General features: G+C 49.6%; 1 protein-coding gene across 1 annotated transcript; it reads right to left on the bottom strand.

Moving 5' to 3' along the window:
• Positions 1 to 5594: 5594 nt before the first annotated feature.
• On the bottom strand, positions 5595 to 15287 carry MAGEB17 (MAGE family member B17). Its single transcript, XM_054544816.1, is given in 5 exon segments — positions 5595 to 7145; positions 10691 to 10766; positions 10769 to 10957; positions 11776 to 11815; positions 15234 to 15287. Coding segments are annotated over 5 exon segments (1419 nt in total). The 3' UTR covers positions 5595 to 6085.
• Between the last annotated feature and the right edge of the window lie 1994 nt (positions 15288 to 17281).

The raw sequence follows: 17281 nt of genomic DNA, 5'->3' as shown, positions 1-17281 counted from the left end.
GCTTCTGGAGAGGAGACTAGAAACATAATTCATTGGTTGGATGGGTTCAAAAGTCTGAGTTGTGAGCCTTGGAGCCACCATAGAGGCTGGGAGAGTTCTAGGGGAAGCTTGATATATGTCTCCTGGAGTTGGAAGGAAGGCATCCAAATTAGTGCTTGTAGAGCAAAAACAATCTAAGGATGGTTGAAGGTTGGAGAGGACTGGACCAGCCGGCAATTGCCAGAGAAGGAGAGGGTAGTATTGGGAGTCACCCACCCATCCATTTTGGGACAAAGAATGAAGTGAGTTTTCCCATTACTTAAATAGACTCTCTGGAGGACAGATGGACTTGAGTCATCCTAATAGGACCTGCCCGATCTTTTGTAATCTCAATAATGAATTCAGAAATTATAACCCTGGAATGTTATTTTAAACATGTACCAGTATATCGCCAGGATAAATTCCTAAAGCTGAAATTCCTAGGTCAAACAGTATGTGAATTTTGAGAAAGTCATCCTTTTGTGGGCAAAACCCTCATGGGTTACCACTTCATAGCATATCTCAATCTCAGCACTAAGGACATTCAGGGCTGGAAAAGTCTTTGTTGTGGGACACTGTTTAGCAGGAGTCTAGGCATCTACCCGCTAGATCCCATTTATGCACCCTTACCCCTAGTGTAACAATCAAAAATGTCTCCTAACATTGGTTAGTGCAGCCTTGGGAGAAGAAAAGAAAAAAAAATTCCCTTAATTGAGCCATTTGCTGAGCCATTTCATTCTGCTATTTAATCTGGCTAATTTTTGTTCTTTTCTTACTTGGAGAGACGGGGTCTCACTTTGTTGCCCAGGCTAGTTTCCAACTGCTGGGCTCAAGCGAACTTCCTGCCTCACCTCCCAAAGTGCTGGGATCACAGGTGTGAGCCACTGCGCCCCACCTCGTGGGCACCCTGTGTTCGGGAGAGTTCCGCTCATCAGTGTCAGTCAGGGTTCTTGCTTCCATTAGGGCCTAGGCGTCCGTCCCTCTAAAACCAAGCCCTCCCCTCCCTGGAAAACTCCAGGCAGAAGTCAAAGCCACAGCTGGGACAGGGCTGAGGTGGCAGGGGGCAGGGGCAGAGGGACTGGGGCAGCTCACGCAACCATCTTGGCTGTGTGCAGGTAAGCCCTTTAGCCCGCGATCAGGGTCCTGACCTTGATACCCAAACAGTGCTGGGATTACCGGTGGAGGATCTTGAGTGCAAGTTGTCCAGTTTCTTGGCATTTTGAACAAATAACTGGACAAAACACACAGCAAAGCAAGGAAAGAATGAAGCAACGAAAGTAGAGATTTAACAATGAGAACACATGGACACAGGAAGGGGAACATCACACACCCGGGACTGTTGTGGAGTCGGGGGAGAGGGCAGGGATAGCATTAGGAGATATACGTAATGCTAAATGACGAGTTAATGGGTGCAGCACACCAACATGGCACATGTATACATATGTAACAAACCTGCACATTGTGCACATGTACCCTAAAACTTAAAGTATAATAATAATAAAATTAAAAAAAAAGAAAGTAGGGATTTATTGAAAATAAAAGTACAGACCACAGGGTGGGAGTGACCCAAGCAGTGGCTTATGGGGCCCTGTTACAGAATCTTCTGGGATCCAAATACCCCCTAAAGGTTGCCCATTGATTACTTGGTGTTCACCCCATGCAAATGAGGTAGTGGCCTGCAATCAGTCTGATTGGTTGCAGAAAGCAACCAATCAGAGGCTGAAGTGAAGTTACAAAGGTTACATTCCTATGCAAACATCTGATTGGTTGCAGGAAGCAAGCAATCAGAGGCTAAAGTTACAAAGTTGCACTCCTATGCAAGCGTCTGACTGGTTGTGGAAAGCAGAAAAGGGGGTTGGTTTGCAAAGGGAGTAGCCTCCGGTCCTTTTGATAATTAGGACAAAAGTGGAAAGTTGGGGTTTCCCTTTTGATTTAGGTTTAGGAAGTCTGTGTGAATCCACCTTAGGTTCCCTGCCTCCAGACCTTATTCTCCTGTCTCACTGGGATTCTGGTAGCCTGAGGCAGCATCCCTTAGACCCAGATCCTCTGGTTCTGGAAGCTTCCAAAGTGGAAGTCGGAGTGAGCCACATCCGGCTGAGGCCCTTGGGGGTCTCCCAGGGCTGAGAGCAGGGCAAGGGTTGTCTCAGTGCACTCTTGAGGGGAGAAGTCCTCTCCAGGGCACTCAGGGTCCTCATCCAGACTCTGTTTAGGGCTCCCATCGACTCTCCTGAGCAGCAGTCCTGATGACTGTGCTCAGGGACAGCAGGCCAGTCAATGGCAGGAGGGCATGTGATGCGGCCATGCGGAGGAGGAGGACCAGAGGGTTTGTGAGCTCCTCAGCAGGGAGGTGCCACCTTGGCCTTCAGAAGGCCTCTGTGCAGGTGTCTTGGAGGGTGCTGCTTTAGGACCCCATGGGACTCCTGTTCTCCCTGTTAGTCTGTCACCTGAGGACCCCATGGAGGAAGTTAGAGTGCACCTTGTCCTGCAACCTGCCAGCCCTGCCTGGGCTTTCCTGGAGTGATGGCAAGAGCTGGTAGTGCGGGCTTGCTCTTCTGGGGTGGTGGACCTCTTAGTTCACATTCAGTGCCATCATGTCAACTGGCGACAGGGTGGCCTGGGCCCCTTCCCTCCACTGTGCTGAAGTTGACATCTCAAAGTTGGCCCTCACATTCCTGGAATCCTCTACAAGAAAGAGAAGGGGCATATCACCCCACCAGCCCTGCCAGGGGGCATTCAGTGCTGACAGCCCTGGAGCTGACATGCTCTATCCTGGGTTTGTCAGAGGTCCCCCTACTGACCTGAATCTAAAAGACTCCCCACAAGGCCATCACATCCTTATCCACTTGGAAGGGAGAAATGGAGGTTTATGACATCCTGGCTACCCCTGTCTAGAGCTCCAAGTCCTGACAACAGGGGTGGAGCCCTGCTGCCCTCCACCGTTTGGACAGGGGTCCAAACGGTATACTTGGCTCTCTCACCTGGACTCCAGGTAAGATCCAGGTCTCTTCTGTCTGTAGCACTCCTTAGACCAAGGTCCTCCCCTCCCTGAGATCTGCCAGGCAGAAGGCAGCCCGCAGCTCAGCCCATCCTCCCAGGGCTGAGTACAGGGGTGGAGCACTGGGGGACATAGATCTTTTGGATAATGAGCAGAGTGGTCCCTTCAGTCCACATTCAGGGTCCTCATCTGGATACCTGACAAGTCCTGGTTCACCATCCTTCACTTTCCTGAGTCCACAGCCCTTCCACCAAGGTCATTACCTTCCTGAAACTTCAGGGTGAGCCACATCCGACCAAGGCTGTATTGGGCCTCTGAGGCTATCTGCAAGGGCAGGACTGTTTGCCATTTGGGCAGGGGACCCAGGACAGGGGGCAGGCTGTCAGAGATGACACCATCTCCTCTTTTTCTTCCCTTCAGCAGCCAGACAGAGCTTCTGATGGAACGTTGTTTCTAGTCCATTGACTTTCTACGGGCAAGGGGTAGAGCAAGATCTTCCTGTGAGCCCCTGATCTTTTGAGGTGATCTGACATTGCATACAAATGGAGGTAATCATATTATCATCGACTATTTTCTTTTTTCTTTGTTCTTACCCCAACCCACCCCACTTTTTTGTTTGTTTGATACTCGAATTGCTCTGGCTATATATTCCCAATCAGTACTTTGTATAAAGTCCTCTTCTGATTGCCCGAGATATATGTAGGAGTAGCAAAAAGAAACGTGAATTACAACACAAAAGACCTGCCTCAGGATGGCAGGACTGGGGTCGTGTGGGTTTTAGACAGATTCGGACCCTGGCACTGCCACTTCCCTGCCAGCTATAAGCACTATGAACTCAGGCATATTGGCAGACTTTAGGAGACTCGAGTTCTTCCTCTGTGAGGCAGGTTTGATAAGGCCTATCCTCTTGGACTGAGGGCGTCTATGGAATGGATGCTATGAACCTAGGACAGTGTCTGGAAAGTATGGAGAGTTTCTAAATGGCAGTTACTTACCTTGACTATTTGGATGCCAGAAAAATACCATGCACCACATTGAAATTTTAATTTTTTTTTCTTTTTCTTTTCTTTCTTCTTCTTCTTCTTTTTTTTTTTTTTTTTTTTTTTTTTTACGTAAGAGATGTCAGGGAGTATGCAGTCTTCTATTACAAAGAAAACCAAATGAGCCAAAATGCTGCTTGCTAAATCCAACTGAGTAATCATTCCCCATGAGAGGATCAGTCATTTTAATTGGGTGTGAAGAAGACTTCCCCAGTCAGATGCACCACGAAGACGCTAGAAGGTGTGCAGAGGACAAACACCTTTCCTCCCTCCCAGCTGCCCTTGCATTGAACCCATCCCTAGTTTCATTCACCACCACCAAAACTCTGGCAAAGAACTGGCCATCCTATGCAGTGCACCTCATTTCCATTCCCTTTTAATGGAGCAGTCTGGCTCCCCCAGGCCAGGGACAAAAGGACCAGGCCAGTGGCTGCTGGACATCCTACCTGAAGGGAGCATCACCCTCATTCTCAGAAACAACCTAACACAGCAGGCAAACCATCTATATAGTGCACTGTGCTCACTGGCATGGGGACACAGCATAGGAGTCCTTCCAATCCTGCCCCAGGTGGGGATGCCCCTCTGGTCTACCTCATCCCTAAGGAACTGGTGGGACCACTTTTCCCTTGAAGGCCTAGTCTGTCCACTCTGAAACCCACCACCTGAGGGTCTGGTCTCTGCTCACCATTTCAACAACAGCCTCATCTAGCCCCTGATGCAGGCTAACTTGAAATGCCCTCCTACTAAGGGACTGGCAGTGTCTCAAGTTCCCAGCCTGCCCTGTCCCAGGGCATTTATAGTAGAGGAGGGGCAATGCAGGGAGGATCCTATCTTGAATCTCCTCTCTCCTCTCCAGTACCTTGATTGCCCTTTAGGTATTCCAATGTGTCTCTTCCACGCATCCCACCCCAACCCCACCGTGTTCCTAATAGGAGAGCTGCTCTTGGATTCCAAAATATCATTGTGAGGGGCTGGGTCTTTTTTGTCTGTGCTTTCCCAGAACTAGCATGAAGACTGTCAAAGAGCAGATGTTCAATTCATGTTTGGTGAATGACATAATTCGGATGCTTGTCCCTTCCAAATGTCATGTTGAGATATAATTCCCAGTGTTGGAGGTGGGGCCTGGTGGGAGGTGTTTGGACCATCAAGGAGGGTCCCTCATGGCATGGTGCTGCCCTGGCCATAGTGAGTGACTTCTCACAAGATCTGGTCATTTGAAAGCATGTAGCACCTCCCACCCCGCTCTGCTTGGCTGTCTTCCTCCCACTGTTGCCACGTGACATGCCTGCACCTTCTTCCCCTCCTGGCATGAGGAAAAGCTCCCCAAGACCTCCCCAGAAGCAGTTGCTGGTGCCACGCTCATACAGCCTGGTGAACTGTGAGCAAGTCAACCTCTTTTCTTTAGAAATTACCCAGTCTCAGGTACGCCTTTAGAGCAACACAAGAACTGCCTAGCACAAGGAACAAAAGAGCCAGTGAGCAAGTGTTCTCCTTTATGATTTAATTTCTCCAACATTCTTGAATACACATAGCAACTGTGAGTATATAGCTTTTCATTTTATCACAACAAAAGACTTAAAGAAATAAGATTTTTAAATGTCAAAGGTTGCCAATCAATTGACACTTTTTTCCCACCATCTTGTGATCCCAACTGATGCAGTGTTTGGTTGTTTCACAGTTTAAAGCCAATCGCTATTCCAATGCTATTTCTTCTTGCACTAGATCACAATCTAATAAGTAAAAATTTCCAATTTGTTTTACAAAATACAAGAACATCACTCTTCAATGTGATAAACAGCAATAATTGTGTGAGGCACCTAATTCATGAACTTAGATTCTGAATCAAAGTCAATCTCTTTCAAAGGAACACGCGGTAGACACAGAAGAGAAAGGGGAATCTACAAGTGGCTTGCAAATAACCAGAACAAAAGATAGACACATCTTGGGATCTCTCTAGCCCCACCTTACCCCCAAATACTGAAATGGTGGACAGCCCTTTTCAATCTCTTAGTGAGGATTGCCTGAGACTTCACTAGGGCTGAAAGGACCTGCTAGCCTTGGCCCTGGCGCTAGCCCTGGCTGCCGCTCTGGCTCTGGCTTGCTCTTCCTCCTCTCTCAGAGCCTCCTCATACCGGGACTTGTAGGTACTGGCAACGGTATCATTGAGCTTGGCCACAAACTCCAGGACTTTCATTTTGCTGGTTTCGGCACGGGCCCTGGGACCCCACAGGAACTCATAGCGTGGAGGATCGCTGCTGGGCACCTGCCGGTACTCCAGGTACCCCTCTCGCACCAAATCTTTGGTGACAAGTGCCTGGGGCTCCCCATAGATGAAGTGCTTCCTACCCTTATACATCCCCAACGCATTCAGGCATTCCCATATCTCTTCCTCAGTGGCACGGTTGCCACGCATGAAGATGGTGCTCAGGAGAACCATCAGGAGCCCGCTCAGGGGAAAGCCCCCGCCATCGCTCAAGCTTCCTTGATTGGGAAAGTCCAGCTTGCTAACAAGCACATAGGACTGACGGCTGGGGTCCATTTCCTTCAGGTAGAGGCCAAAGACCACCTCTACGTTCTCAGTGCTTCTCCGGAGGATCTCAGGGAAGTGCTGCTTGTACTTTCTGTTGATAACCTTCAGCATGGCTTCCCTCGTAATGGGCTCTTTCCTTATATACTTGTTGAGCAGGAACTGCACCAATTCGCCCGTCTTCGTGTTCAGAAGATCTCTTCCTGTGCTCTCAGAGGAGGATGGGCCATGGAAAGAGTTGGGACTTTCCCCCTTTTGGCCCTTGGCACCTTCATCAGAACTTGTGAGTGAAACAGCTGCAGCAGGAGAGCTGGGGTAGCTGGCTCTCTGGGACTCGTGAGGAATGCCTGCAGCGGGGAAGCTCTGGGGAGGACTCTGGCATGCAGGAGAGGAGGAGGATGGCAGCTTTTCCTTCTCTGCTGCGGTAGCTTGAGCAGCCGTGAGACATCGGTCTTCACCTCGAGCCTGGCGGCGTTTCTCACGGGCACGGCGCTTACTCGCCTGACCGCGAGGCATGATGACTGTGCTTAGGGGCAGCAGGCAAGAGGGTGCAGGAGGTGGGCACCTGGAGCAGGAGGAACAGAGGGTGTGAGCCCCTCAGTGGGGAGATATCACCTTAAGGAGGCCTCCATGCAGGTGTCCTTGAGGACCCTGCTCCATAGCCCCACCAGGCTCCTATTCTCCAGGGCAGCCTGTCCCCTGGGGACCCTGGGGAGGAAGTTACAGTGCTCCTTGCCCTGCAGCCTGCCAGCCCTGCCTGGGACCAAGATCCTTACTTCTCTGTTTCCTCTGAGGGGAAACTGAGGCCATCTGGGCTTGACATCCCTGTCTGGGGTCTCAAACCTCTGACATAGGGAGGGATCCTGAGGTCCTCTTACTAATTTGGGGTTGGTGGCTCCATGCTCCTCAGGGTCCTCACTATCTGAGGCCCTTCCCTTCAGGGTCAAGGCCCTCACCTTCCTGAGACCCCGCCCCCACCCCAAGGGGAAAGAAAGCATGAGCCCCTCCAGCCACCCCTGTTCATGGCCTTTCTGGACTGGTAGCTGGGTCTGGACTCTCAGAGCCTCTGATGTTCTGGGTTCGGTGGCCCTGTTAGTTCTCACTTAGGCAGAATGTGGGACATGTCCCTCAGCCCACCAGATTCCTCCAGCCTCAGCCCCAGGCCGTGTCCACTCTGAGCCCCCACAGGCTAGAAGTGAGGGGCCCTCTATCCGACTCCCTCTCCTGAGGTTTCCCAGGCCTGAGAAGGAAGCCAGACTTTGTGGTGCCCCCGGATCCAGGTGAGTGCTCTCCTCAGCCCTCACTCAGAGTCTTAACCCTGATTCCCATCATTACCTGGAAAACACTCCTGTCTTAACCTGAGACTTATTCCCTCATACCAGCCCCTCCATTCTGAAATACCCCTAGGAAGTAGTGACGGTCACCTCAGCTGGCCACAAATGCTCATCATTTCCCAAGACTGGGAGCAGTGGAGATTTTCTGTGTTGGCCCCACAGTTACACATGGGTGGTCCCCTTGGTCCCAGGGTCCTCACCTTGACTCCTGGCAAGAGCTTAACAACCTCCAGCAGCTGTCTTGAGGCTGTCCCTTTTACCCAGGCTCTTCACCTCCCTGAGATGCCCTGGGAGGAAATGCCACTCACTATGCCAACGTACCTGGGTCTCCCAGAGGTGACAGTATGGGTGGTGCTCTATGTGGCCTACTTCTCCCTGGGAAGGGCTCCCTCTTCTCATTCAGTGTTCTCCCCTTGACTCCCACCAGGGACTAAGTCCTCCTTCCCACCCTGCCATGAGTGGGGCCTTGCCCATTGGTGCAAAAGAGCCACTTCTCTGAAACACCACCCCGACCCCTTCAGGACACGAGGGGTCACCAAATGCTAATGGCTCTGCCCATGGTTTCCCAGGGTGCACAGCAGAGCTGAGACTTTATGTGGTCTCCTGTGTTTTGGAATGGCCATTTTCCTCCCTCCTCATGCAGGGTTTTTTTTACCTTCACTCCCCACAGAGCCTGGGACTCCTTTCTCCGCTGACCTGGGGCAGCCAGTCTTGCAACCAAAGCCCTCCTCTGCTGAAACCCTCCGTGCAGCCCTGTCTACTGAGGGCTCAGGATCTTCACCTTGCTACTTGACCAGTCCTGGGACTCCATCCTCAGCTCACCACAGGCAACACCCTTCACAGCAAGATCCTTGCTTCAATAGGACCTCAGATTTGGACATTCAGGGTAAGCCACATCCTCTCAAGGCTGTTTAGGGCCTTCAAGGCGTGACAGCAGGGGTGGGACTCTAGGGGACCCCACTGCTCTGCCTCAGGGTTCTGAACCTGGCTCAGGGTGGGACCTCCAACTCTTTGGGACGCGACTCAGGCCGCTCCACTGACCTGAGTCAGTCAGGCCCAGGCCCAAGCTCTCACGTCCCAAAGTTGCTAGAGGGAAAAGTCACGGCATGCCCTGTCTGGCTATGCCTGCACGGGGTCTCCCAGAGCTGACAACAGGGCAGCAGAAACCTGGCTCTCTGGCTCTCCCTGGCTCTCTTGCTTTTTCCTTTTTTTTTTTCTTTGTGACAGACACGGGGTCTCGCTCTGTCGCCACGCTCATGGCGTGACCATGGCTCACTGCGGCTTCGACCTGCTAGGCTCAAGCAATCCTCCCGCCTCAGCCTCCCGAGTCGCTGGGGCCACAGGCGCCGGCCACCATGTCCTGCTAGTTTTTGTTCTTTTCTTTCTTGGAGAGAGAGGGTCTCACTTTGTTGCTCAGGCTGGTCTGGAACTGCTGGGCTCAGGTAATCCTCCCGCCTCAGCCTCCCAAAGCACTGGGATCACAGGTATGAGCTACCATGCCCGCCTCCTGGGCCTCCCATGTTTGGGAGAGGTCTCCTCATCAGCATCAGGAAACTCATTTCGATTAGGGCCTAGGAGTCCATCCCTCTGCAGAACCGAAGCCTCACCCTCACACCAAACCCTCCCCTCCCTGGTGCCCTCTCAGAAGTCAGGGCCACAGCCTGACTGGAGCCTCCCTCGGCTGAGGGAGGTGGGTACCCGGGGGCGGGGGTTGGGGGACACAGGGTGGTCACTTTGGCTGCGTGTGGGTGGGCCTTTCAGTCCACGATCAGGGTCCTTACCTTGATACCCAACCAGTCCTGGGGTTCTGGTAGCCTGAGGTGGCGTCCCTCAGACGAAGATCCTCACCTTCCGGCAGCTTCCCGGGCGGGCGGATGTCGGAGCGAGCCACATCCAATCAAGTCCCTGCTGGGTCTCCCAGGGCTGAAAGCGGGGCGGGGCTCTGCTCGGGGCCCCTTTTTGCATAGAAGTCCTCTCCAGTGTACTCAGTGTCCTCTCCGGGACTCCAGTGAGTGTCCAGTTCTCCTCTCTCAGCTGAACTGTGCTTTTGCCTTTAGACAGAGTCACTACCCTCGTTAGAGCATCTAAGCAGAAAAAAAGGAGTCCTCAGCTGAGGTCTTTGCTATGGCTGACAAGATTAAGCATTTTTTTGTTTTTGTTTTTATTTTTTGCTGATAACCATTCCCTTATGTCACTCTCGGTCCTCACCTTGATTCGAGTCAGTTTCTGGGGCTCCACTATGCACAGCTGGGGCTTCCCCCACCAGACCAAGATTCTCTCTTCCCTGAGACCCTCCAGGCCGAAATGACAGTCACCTCAACCTGACAGCTCTTCCTGGGCTTCCCAAGTCACGGGAGAGGTAAGAATGGGGTGGCAGGAGTGGGGATGGGATGGTGTGGCAGCGGCGGTGCAGGGAAGGGGAGATGTGGGTTGGTGGAGGTAAGAGTTTTTGTATCTTCCTCTGTTCTAGTGTGGATGTGTGGTTTTCTAATTGCTCCCTGAAATTCCTCACCTTGACACCTGACTAGTCCTGGAACTCGATCCTCATGGGACTTGAGGCTGCTCCCCTCTGATCAAGGTCCTCACATTCCTGGGACTACAGAGTTGTAATCAGGATGAGCCAAATCTACCAATGACTATTCCAGAACGACAAGGGCTGTCAGCCAGGGCAGGATTCTATGGGACCCCACTGTTCTGGCTTGTTCCTTCCTTTATTCTTAATTCAGGGTCATCACCTTGGTATCTATCAGAAGCTCACAGTCCTTCCTCTACTGACCTGAGTTTGTCTTCCTGAAGTCTCTTATGCTCCTGAGAACCTTGAAGGATAATTGTGGAGATGCTCAGCCTCAGCTGAGAGCAGCCACAGGCTGGTCTTTGTTGGACCTCCAATATTCTGGGATGATGGTATCCTCAGTCCTCCTACATGGGGCTTCACATCTTGGTTCCTGTCTCGTTAATTCAAGGCTTCCTGGGAAATGCCAAATCCCTGCAATCTCTTTAACAGTTTTTCTTCCGCAAACTTTGCAGAGAATGGCTCCTTGCCCTGAAGTGATGAGAGATCAGGAAGCTGTAGCTCAAGGCAGGGGGCCCAGGACAAGTGGTGGGTGGTCAAAATAAAGCCAGTTGGTCTATTCCATTTCTTTACCAGCCAGACTTAGCCTCTGCTGTAACTTTGGTTCTAATAGATTGGCTTTCTCCAAGGAAGGGTAGGGCCACATGATTTTGTGAGTCCCCAATCTTTTCAGGTGATCTGACATCACATATGTAGATGATCATGTGGTCACTGAGTATTGTCTCTTTCTTTTCCTTATTCATAGCTCTCATTTATTTTTGTATTCTTATTGCTCTGGCTATGTATTCCAAACCAGTAGTTTGTGCACGGTATTTTTCTTCTTATTACTTGATATACAATTTGGAGTAGGGAGAAGAAAAGTGAATTAAGATACACAAGGTCTGTCTCAGGCTGAGATGAGTGTGACGGTATGGGAATAGTTTTATTTTAAATAAACAATACTCGCCGGTCGTGGTGTCTCACCCCTGTAATCCCAACACTTTGGGAGGCTGAGGCGGGCGGATCACCTGAGGTCAGGAGATTGAGACCAGCCTGGCCAACATGGCGAAACCCTGTTGCTACTGAAAAAATACAAAAATTAGCTGGGTGTGGTGGCAGGTGCCTGTAATCCCAGCTTCTCAGGAGGTTGAGGCAGGAGAATTGCTTGAACCCGGGAGGTGGAGGTTGCAGTGAGCCAAGATTGCGCCGTTGCACTCCAGCATGGATGATAGAGTGGGACTCCATCTCAAGAAAAAAAAAAAAAAGCAATACTTGCAGATGGTTAGCAAGAAAGTTTATTTTTTTCTTACCATGGCATTCGCCAACATGTTTCCTAATTAATATGAGCCCCTATGACAAGTTTGACCACTCACAGTGATGTACATTAAAGAGCTCTCAGAATGTTCCCCCTGCCTTTGACTACAGGCCAGAGAGTCATGGTTCCTTTACTTCTTGTCTGGAGTGGGCATCATTTTTAATAATGGTGAATTAAGTCAGTGTTAGTTGGTGCTGCTAATCTGTGCACCACAAATGACAATTGTTTATTTGATGGTCCTATTGGGCATGACAAGTAAGGTAAATACTAATAGTTGCCTAAAAGGCAGAATTTATTAACTCTGACACTTCCCGCCTCACTTTGGCTATTCATGCTCTGGGTCTGTGGTTGTGAGAAACTGATCACATAGAGCTCTGCAAAGGGAATTTTGTGGTTTTCTCTGATTGGTTCAGACAATGCAATAGACATGAGGGATGGCAAGACAGAGAGAGAAATAAAGAAGGAGAGGGAGACAGAGCGGGAGGGAGAGAGACAGAAGGAAAGAAGAAAGAAAGAGAGAGAGAGAGAAAGGAGGGAGAGGGGTGGGGGAAAAGGAAAGAAAAGAAAAGAAAGAAACAAAGAGGAGAGAGATAGAAAGAGAGAAAGAAAGGAGAGAGGGGTGGAGGAAGAGGAAGGAAGGAGAGAAGAAAGAAAGAAAAGAAAAGAAAGAAAGAGAAAAGAAAAAAAAGAGGGAGGGAACGAGGGAGGGAGGGAAGGAAGGGAGAGAAAAAGAGGGAGGGAAAAGAAAAGGAAGAAATGAGGAAAGAAGGAGGGAAGGGATGGAGGGAGGGAGAAAGGAAGGAAGAAGGAAGGAAGGAAAGAAAGCTTTATGGAGAAGAAAAGGTCCCCGGCCCTAAGAAGCTTTATTAGTCTCATGCAGGAGTCAGCAAGTGACAGCTTTCAGGCCAAATCTAGCTCACCACCTGTTTTTGCAAATGCAGATTTATTAGAACACAACCACACTCACTCATTTACATGTTATCTATGACCGCTTTCATACTACAAAGGCAGAATCTAGTAATCATGACACAGACTGTATATCATGCAATGCCTAAAATATTTACTCTCTGGCCCTTTACAGAAAATGTTTGCCAATTCCTGATTTACTGGGATAGATCAGCATTTACACAAGTAAATATAATTCAAAGCAGAATATGATTTAAAAAAATAAGACCCATGTAGAAAGTACTGTGTGAGTACAGGAGCATGGGAGGGCTTCATGGAGAGAGAACACCGCAGCTGGGCTTTGGGGAATGGGTTGGATTCAGCCCAGCTGAGAGACAAGAGGACATTTTAGGTGAGGTAGTCCTCAACCCTGTCTGCTTATTGCAATTGCTTGGAGAGCTTTGAAATGGAGATGTGTGGGTTCCCCCTCCTTGAGATTCTGACTCAGCTGTTCAGGGGCAGGACCTGGGCATCAGGATTTTTTTTTTTTTTTTTTTTTTTTTGAGACAGAGTCTTGCTCTGGAATGCAGTGGCCTGATTTTGGTTCACTGCAGCCTCTGCCTCCCGGATTCAAGTGATCCTCCACCTCAGTCCCCAGAGTAACTGGGACTACAGGTGTGCACCACCATGCCTGACTAATTTTTGTACTTTTTTTATAGGGACGAGGGTTTCACCATGTTGCTCAGGCTGGCCTCAAACTCCTAGGCTCAAGTGATCTTCCTGCCTTGAACTGCCTTGAATCCCAGCACTTCCTCCCAAAGTGCTGGGATTATAGGTGTGAACCACTGTGCCTGGCAGTCATCAGGATTTTTAAAAACTCCACAGGTTATTCTAAGGGCAGCCCAGGTTGAGAAACCCTGGCCCAAAGAAGTGTCAGGGAACAATTAGGAGCAAGGTGTGAATGGAGGGAGTCTCTGGGTGCAGAGGGAAGGGATAGTACAGTGGGAGATAAGCCTGGGAAGTAGGGAGTCAAATCAAGGTCAGAGAAATTATATTTTGTCCTGGGAAATGGGGACAATAACAAAATGTGGGCATGAGAGCAACATGATCAGAGGCATGTATAAGGAAGCATAATCTAGAAAAAAAAAGTAAAGAATAAAAATAAGAGCCTGTTAGGGGTTATTTGCAAGAGTTTAAGCAAAACAAGGAGCATATCTTGTTTAGGGCAGTGACATGTGATATGGTTTGGCTGTGTCCCCACCCAAATCTCATCTTGAATTGTAGTTCCCATAATCCCCATGTGTCATGGGAAGGACCCAGTCGAAGGTAATTGAATCAAGGGGGCGGCTACCCTCTTGCTGCCCTCATGATAGTGAGTGAGTTCTCATGAGATCTGATGGTTTTATAAAGGGCTTTTCCCCCTTTTACTCGGCACTTCTCCTTCCTGCCATCATGTAGAGGATGTGTTTGCTTCCCCTTCCACCATAATTGTGAGTTTCCTGAGGCCTCCCCAGACTTGCAGAATTGTGAGTCAGTTAAACCTCTTTTCTTTATAAATTACCCAGTCTTGGGTATGTCTTTATTAGCAGCATGAGAACAGACTAATACAGTAAATTGGTACCCGCAGAGACTGGGGTGCTACTATAAGGATGCTCGAAAATGTGGAAGCGAATTTGGAACTGAGTAACAGGCAGAGGTTGGAACAGTTTGGAGGGCTCAGAAGGCAGGAAGATGTGGGAAAGTTTGGAACTTCCTAGAGACTTGTTGAGTGGCTTTGACCAAAATGCTGATAGTGATATGGACAATGAAGTCCAGGCTGAGGTGGTCTCAGATGGGGATGAGGAACTTTTTGGGAACTTGAGTAAAGGTGACTCTTGCTATGCAAAGAGACTGACAGCATTTGGCCCCTGCCCTAGAGATCTGTGGAACTTTGAACTTGAAAGAGGTGATTTAAGGTATCTGGCAGAATAAATTTCTAAACAGCAAAGTGTTAAAGAGGAAGCAAAGCACAAAAGTTTGGAAAATTTGCAGCTTGATGATATAATAGAAAAGAAAAACCCATTTTCCGGGGAGAAATTCAAGCCTCCTGCAGAAATTTGCATAAGTAACAAAGAAACAAATGATAATCACCAAGACAATGGGGAAAATGTCTCCAGGGCATGTCAGAGACCTTTGCGGTAGCCCCTCCCATCACAGGGCCCCCCTGCTGTGTGCAGCCTGAGGACTTGGTGCCCTGTGTCCCAGCCACTCCAGCCATGGCTAAAAGGGGCCAAGGTACAGCTCAGGCCCTGGCTTCAGAGGGTGCAAGCCCCAAGGCTTGGCAACTTCTACATGATGTTGAGCCTGCAGGTGCACAGAAGTCAAGAATTGAAGTTTGAGAACCTCTGCCTAGATTTCAGAGGATGTATGGAAACCCCTGGATGTCCAGGCAGAAGTTTGCTGCAGGGGCAGGGCCCTCATGGAGAACCTCTGCTATTGAAAAGGGAGAAGTATTCCCTCATCCCCCTCACAGGGCATGCAACAGGGATGTGGCTCACTTCTTCAGTGCCCTGCTACTCAAACCCCTACGAGGAGCATGCAGACGGGCAGGTCGTGGGGAGTGTTTTGGGGCTCCAACCCCATGGCAGTGTCTAGGGTTGTTTACAGCGCCTGAAATCCCAGTGGGCATGCGTTACAGTGTGCTCTTTCAGTTGTGTGTTAATCAGCTCAATTAGACCCTCTGCCTTATGAAAAGGACAGAGGGCTTTCTGTATCCCGGGTTCTTGCCCTGCTGTACCAGAAAAATCAGATCACATGTGGGCTTGCAGAATGAGTGCAAGGTTTTATTGAGTGGTGGAAATAGCTCTCAGCAGATGGACGGGGAGCCAGAAGAGGGATGGAGTGGGAAGGTGGTCTTCCCCTGGAGTCAGGCCACCCAGTGGCCAGATCCTCCTCTGACTGCCCTGGTCGAATTCCCCTTGGTGTCCACATTGTTCCACCATTGATGGCCTGCCAGCATCTGCTGGTGTCTGTTGGTGTGTTCTCCTGCTGGTGTGTTCCTCTCAATGTCCAGCCACTTTGTGTCTCTCAAGTTTATATGAGCATGGGATGGGGGCAAGGTGGGCCAGAAAAATGCAACATTTGGATGCAAAACATTTGGATGCAAATGGAAAATGCAACATTTGGATGCAAAACATTTGGATGCAAATGGAAAATGCAACATTTGGATGCAAATGCAACATTTGGAAAATGCAACATTTGGATGCAAAAACAGGAGTGCCTGTCCTCACTTAGGTCTGTGGGCACATGCCTGAAGGTGGAGCCCTTACCAGGGACCATGGCCTTCTCTACCCAGCACTTTTCTGCCCCCCTTCCATATTACTAGAGCAGTACAGAAGGGAAATGTGGGGTTGGATCCCCCACACAGAGTCCCCACTGGGGCACTGCCTAGTGGAGCTGTGAGAAGAGGGCCATAGTCCTCCAGACCCCAGAATGGTAGATCCACTGACAGCTTGCACTGTGCACCTGGAAAAGCCAGAGCCCCTCCACACCAGCCTGTGAAAGCAGCCAGGAGGGGGCCGTACCCTGCAAAGCCACAGGGACAGAGCTGCCCAAGGCTGTGGGAGCCCACCTCTTGCATCAGTGTGACCTGGATGTAAGACGTGAAGTCAAAGGAGATCATTTTGGAACTTTAAGGTGTAATGACTGCCCTATTGGATTTCAGACTTGCCTGGAGCCTGTAGCCCCTTTGTTTTGGCCAATTTCTTCCATTTGGAACAGGTGTATTTTTACCCAATGCCTCTATCCCCAATGTATCTAAGAAGTAATTAACTTGCTTTTGATTTTACAGGCTCATAGGCAGAAGAGACTTGCCTTGTCTCAGATGAAACTTTGAACTTGGACTTTTGGGTTAATGCTAGAATGAGTTAAGACTTTGGAGGACTGTTGGGAAGGCATTATTGTATTTTCAAATGTGAGGACATGAGATTTGGGAGGGTCCAGGGGTGGAATGATATGGTTTGGCTGTGTCTCCACCCAAATCTCATCTTGAATTGTAGCTCCCATAATCCCCAAGTGTTGTGGGAGGGACCTGGTGGGAGGTAATTGAATCATGGGGTTGGCTAGCTCCATGCTGTTCTCATGATAGTGAGTTCTCATGAGATCTGATGGTTTTATAAGTGGCTTTTCCCCACTTTGCTCTGCACTTCTCCTTGCTGCCACCGTGTGAAGAAGGATGTGTTTGCTTCCCGTCACCATGATTGTAAGTTTCCTGAGGCCTCCACAGCTGTGCTGAACTGTGAGTCAATTAAACCTCTTTCCTTTATAAATTACCCAGTCTCAGGTATGTCTTTATTAGTGGCATGAGAATGGACTAATACAACATGTGACTTGGCAGATTCAGGAGTGAGGGTTAAAATTACAACAATTTGGGCATGATATGGGCACCACTCCATGATAATAACCCCCACTATCCAGTCCTGGAGGCCCCTGCTGTGGAGGCATTACCCTTTTGTTTCTGAATCATGGAGAAATACAGAGTCCTGGAGGAGAAGTTGAGGCTACAAGGATGCACTTGGCCACTTGCATTAGCAGCTATTTCCTGAATATAGCCCTTGGGAGATGGTCTCTTATACCCA

This window comes from Pongo abelii, chromosome X (genome assembly GCF_028885655.2).
Source record: "Pongo abelii isolate AG06213 chromosome X, NHGRI_mPonAbe1-v2.0_pri, whole genome shotgun sequence".
NCBI classification, from domain to species: Eukaryota; Metazoa; Chordata; class Mammalia; order Primates; family Hominidae; genus Pongo; species Pongo abelii.
The sequence above is the reverse complement of the archived record's forward strand: the minus strand, read 5'-3'. Positions and strand labels throughout refer to the sequence as shown.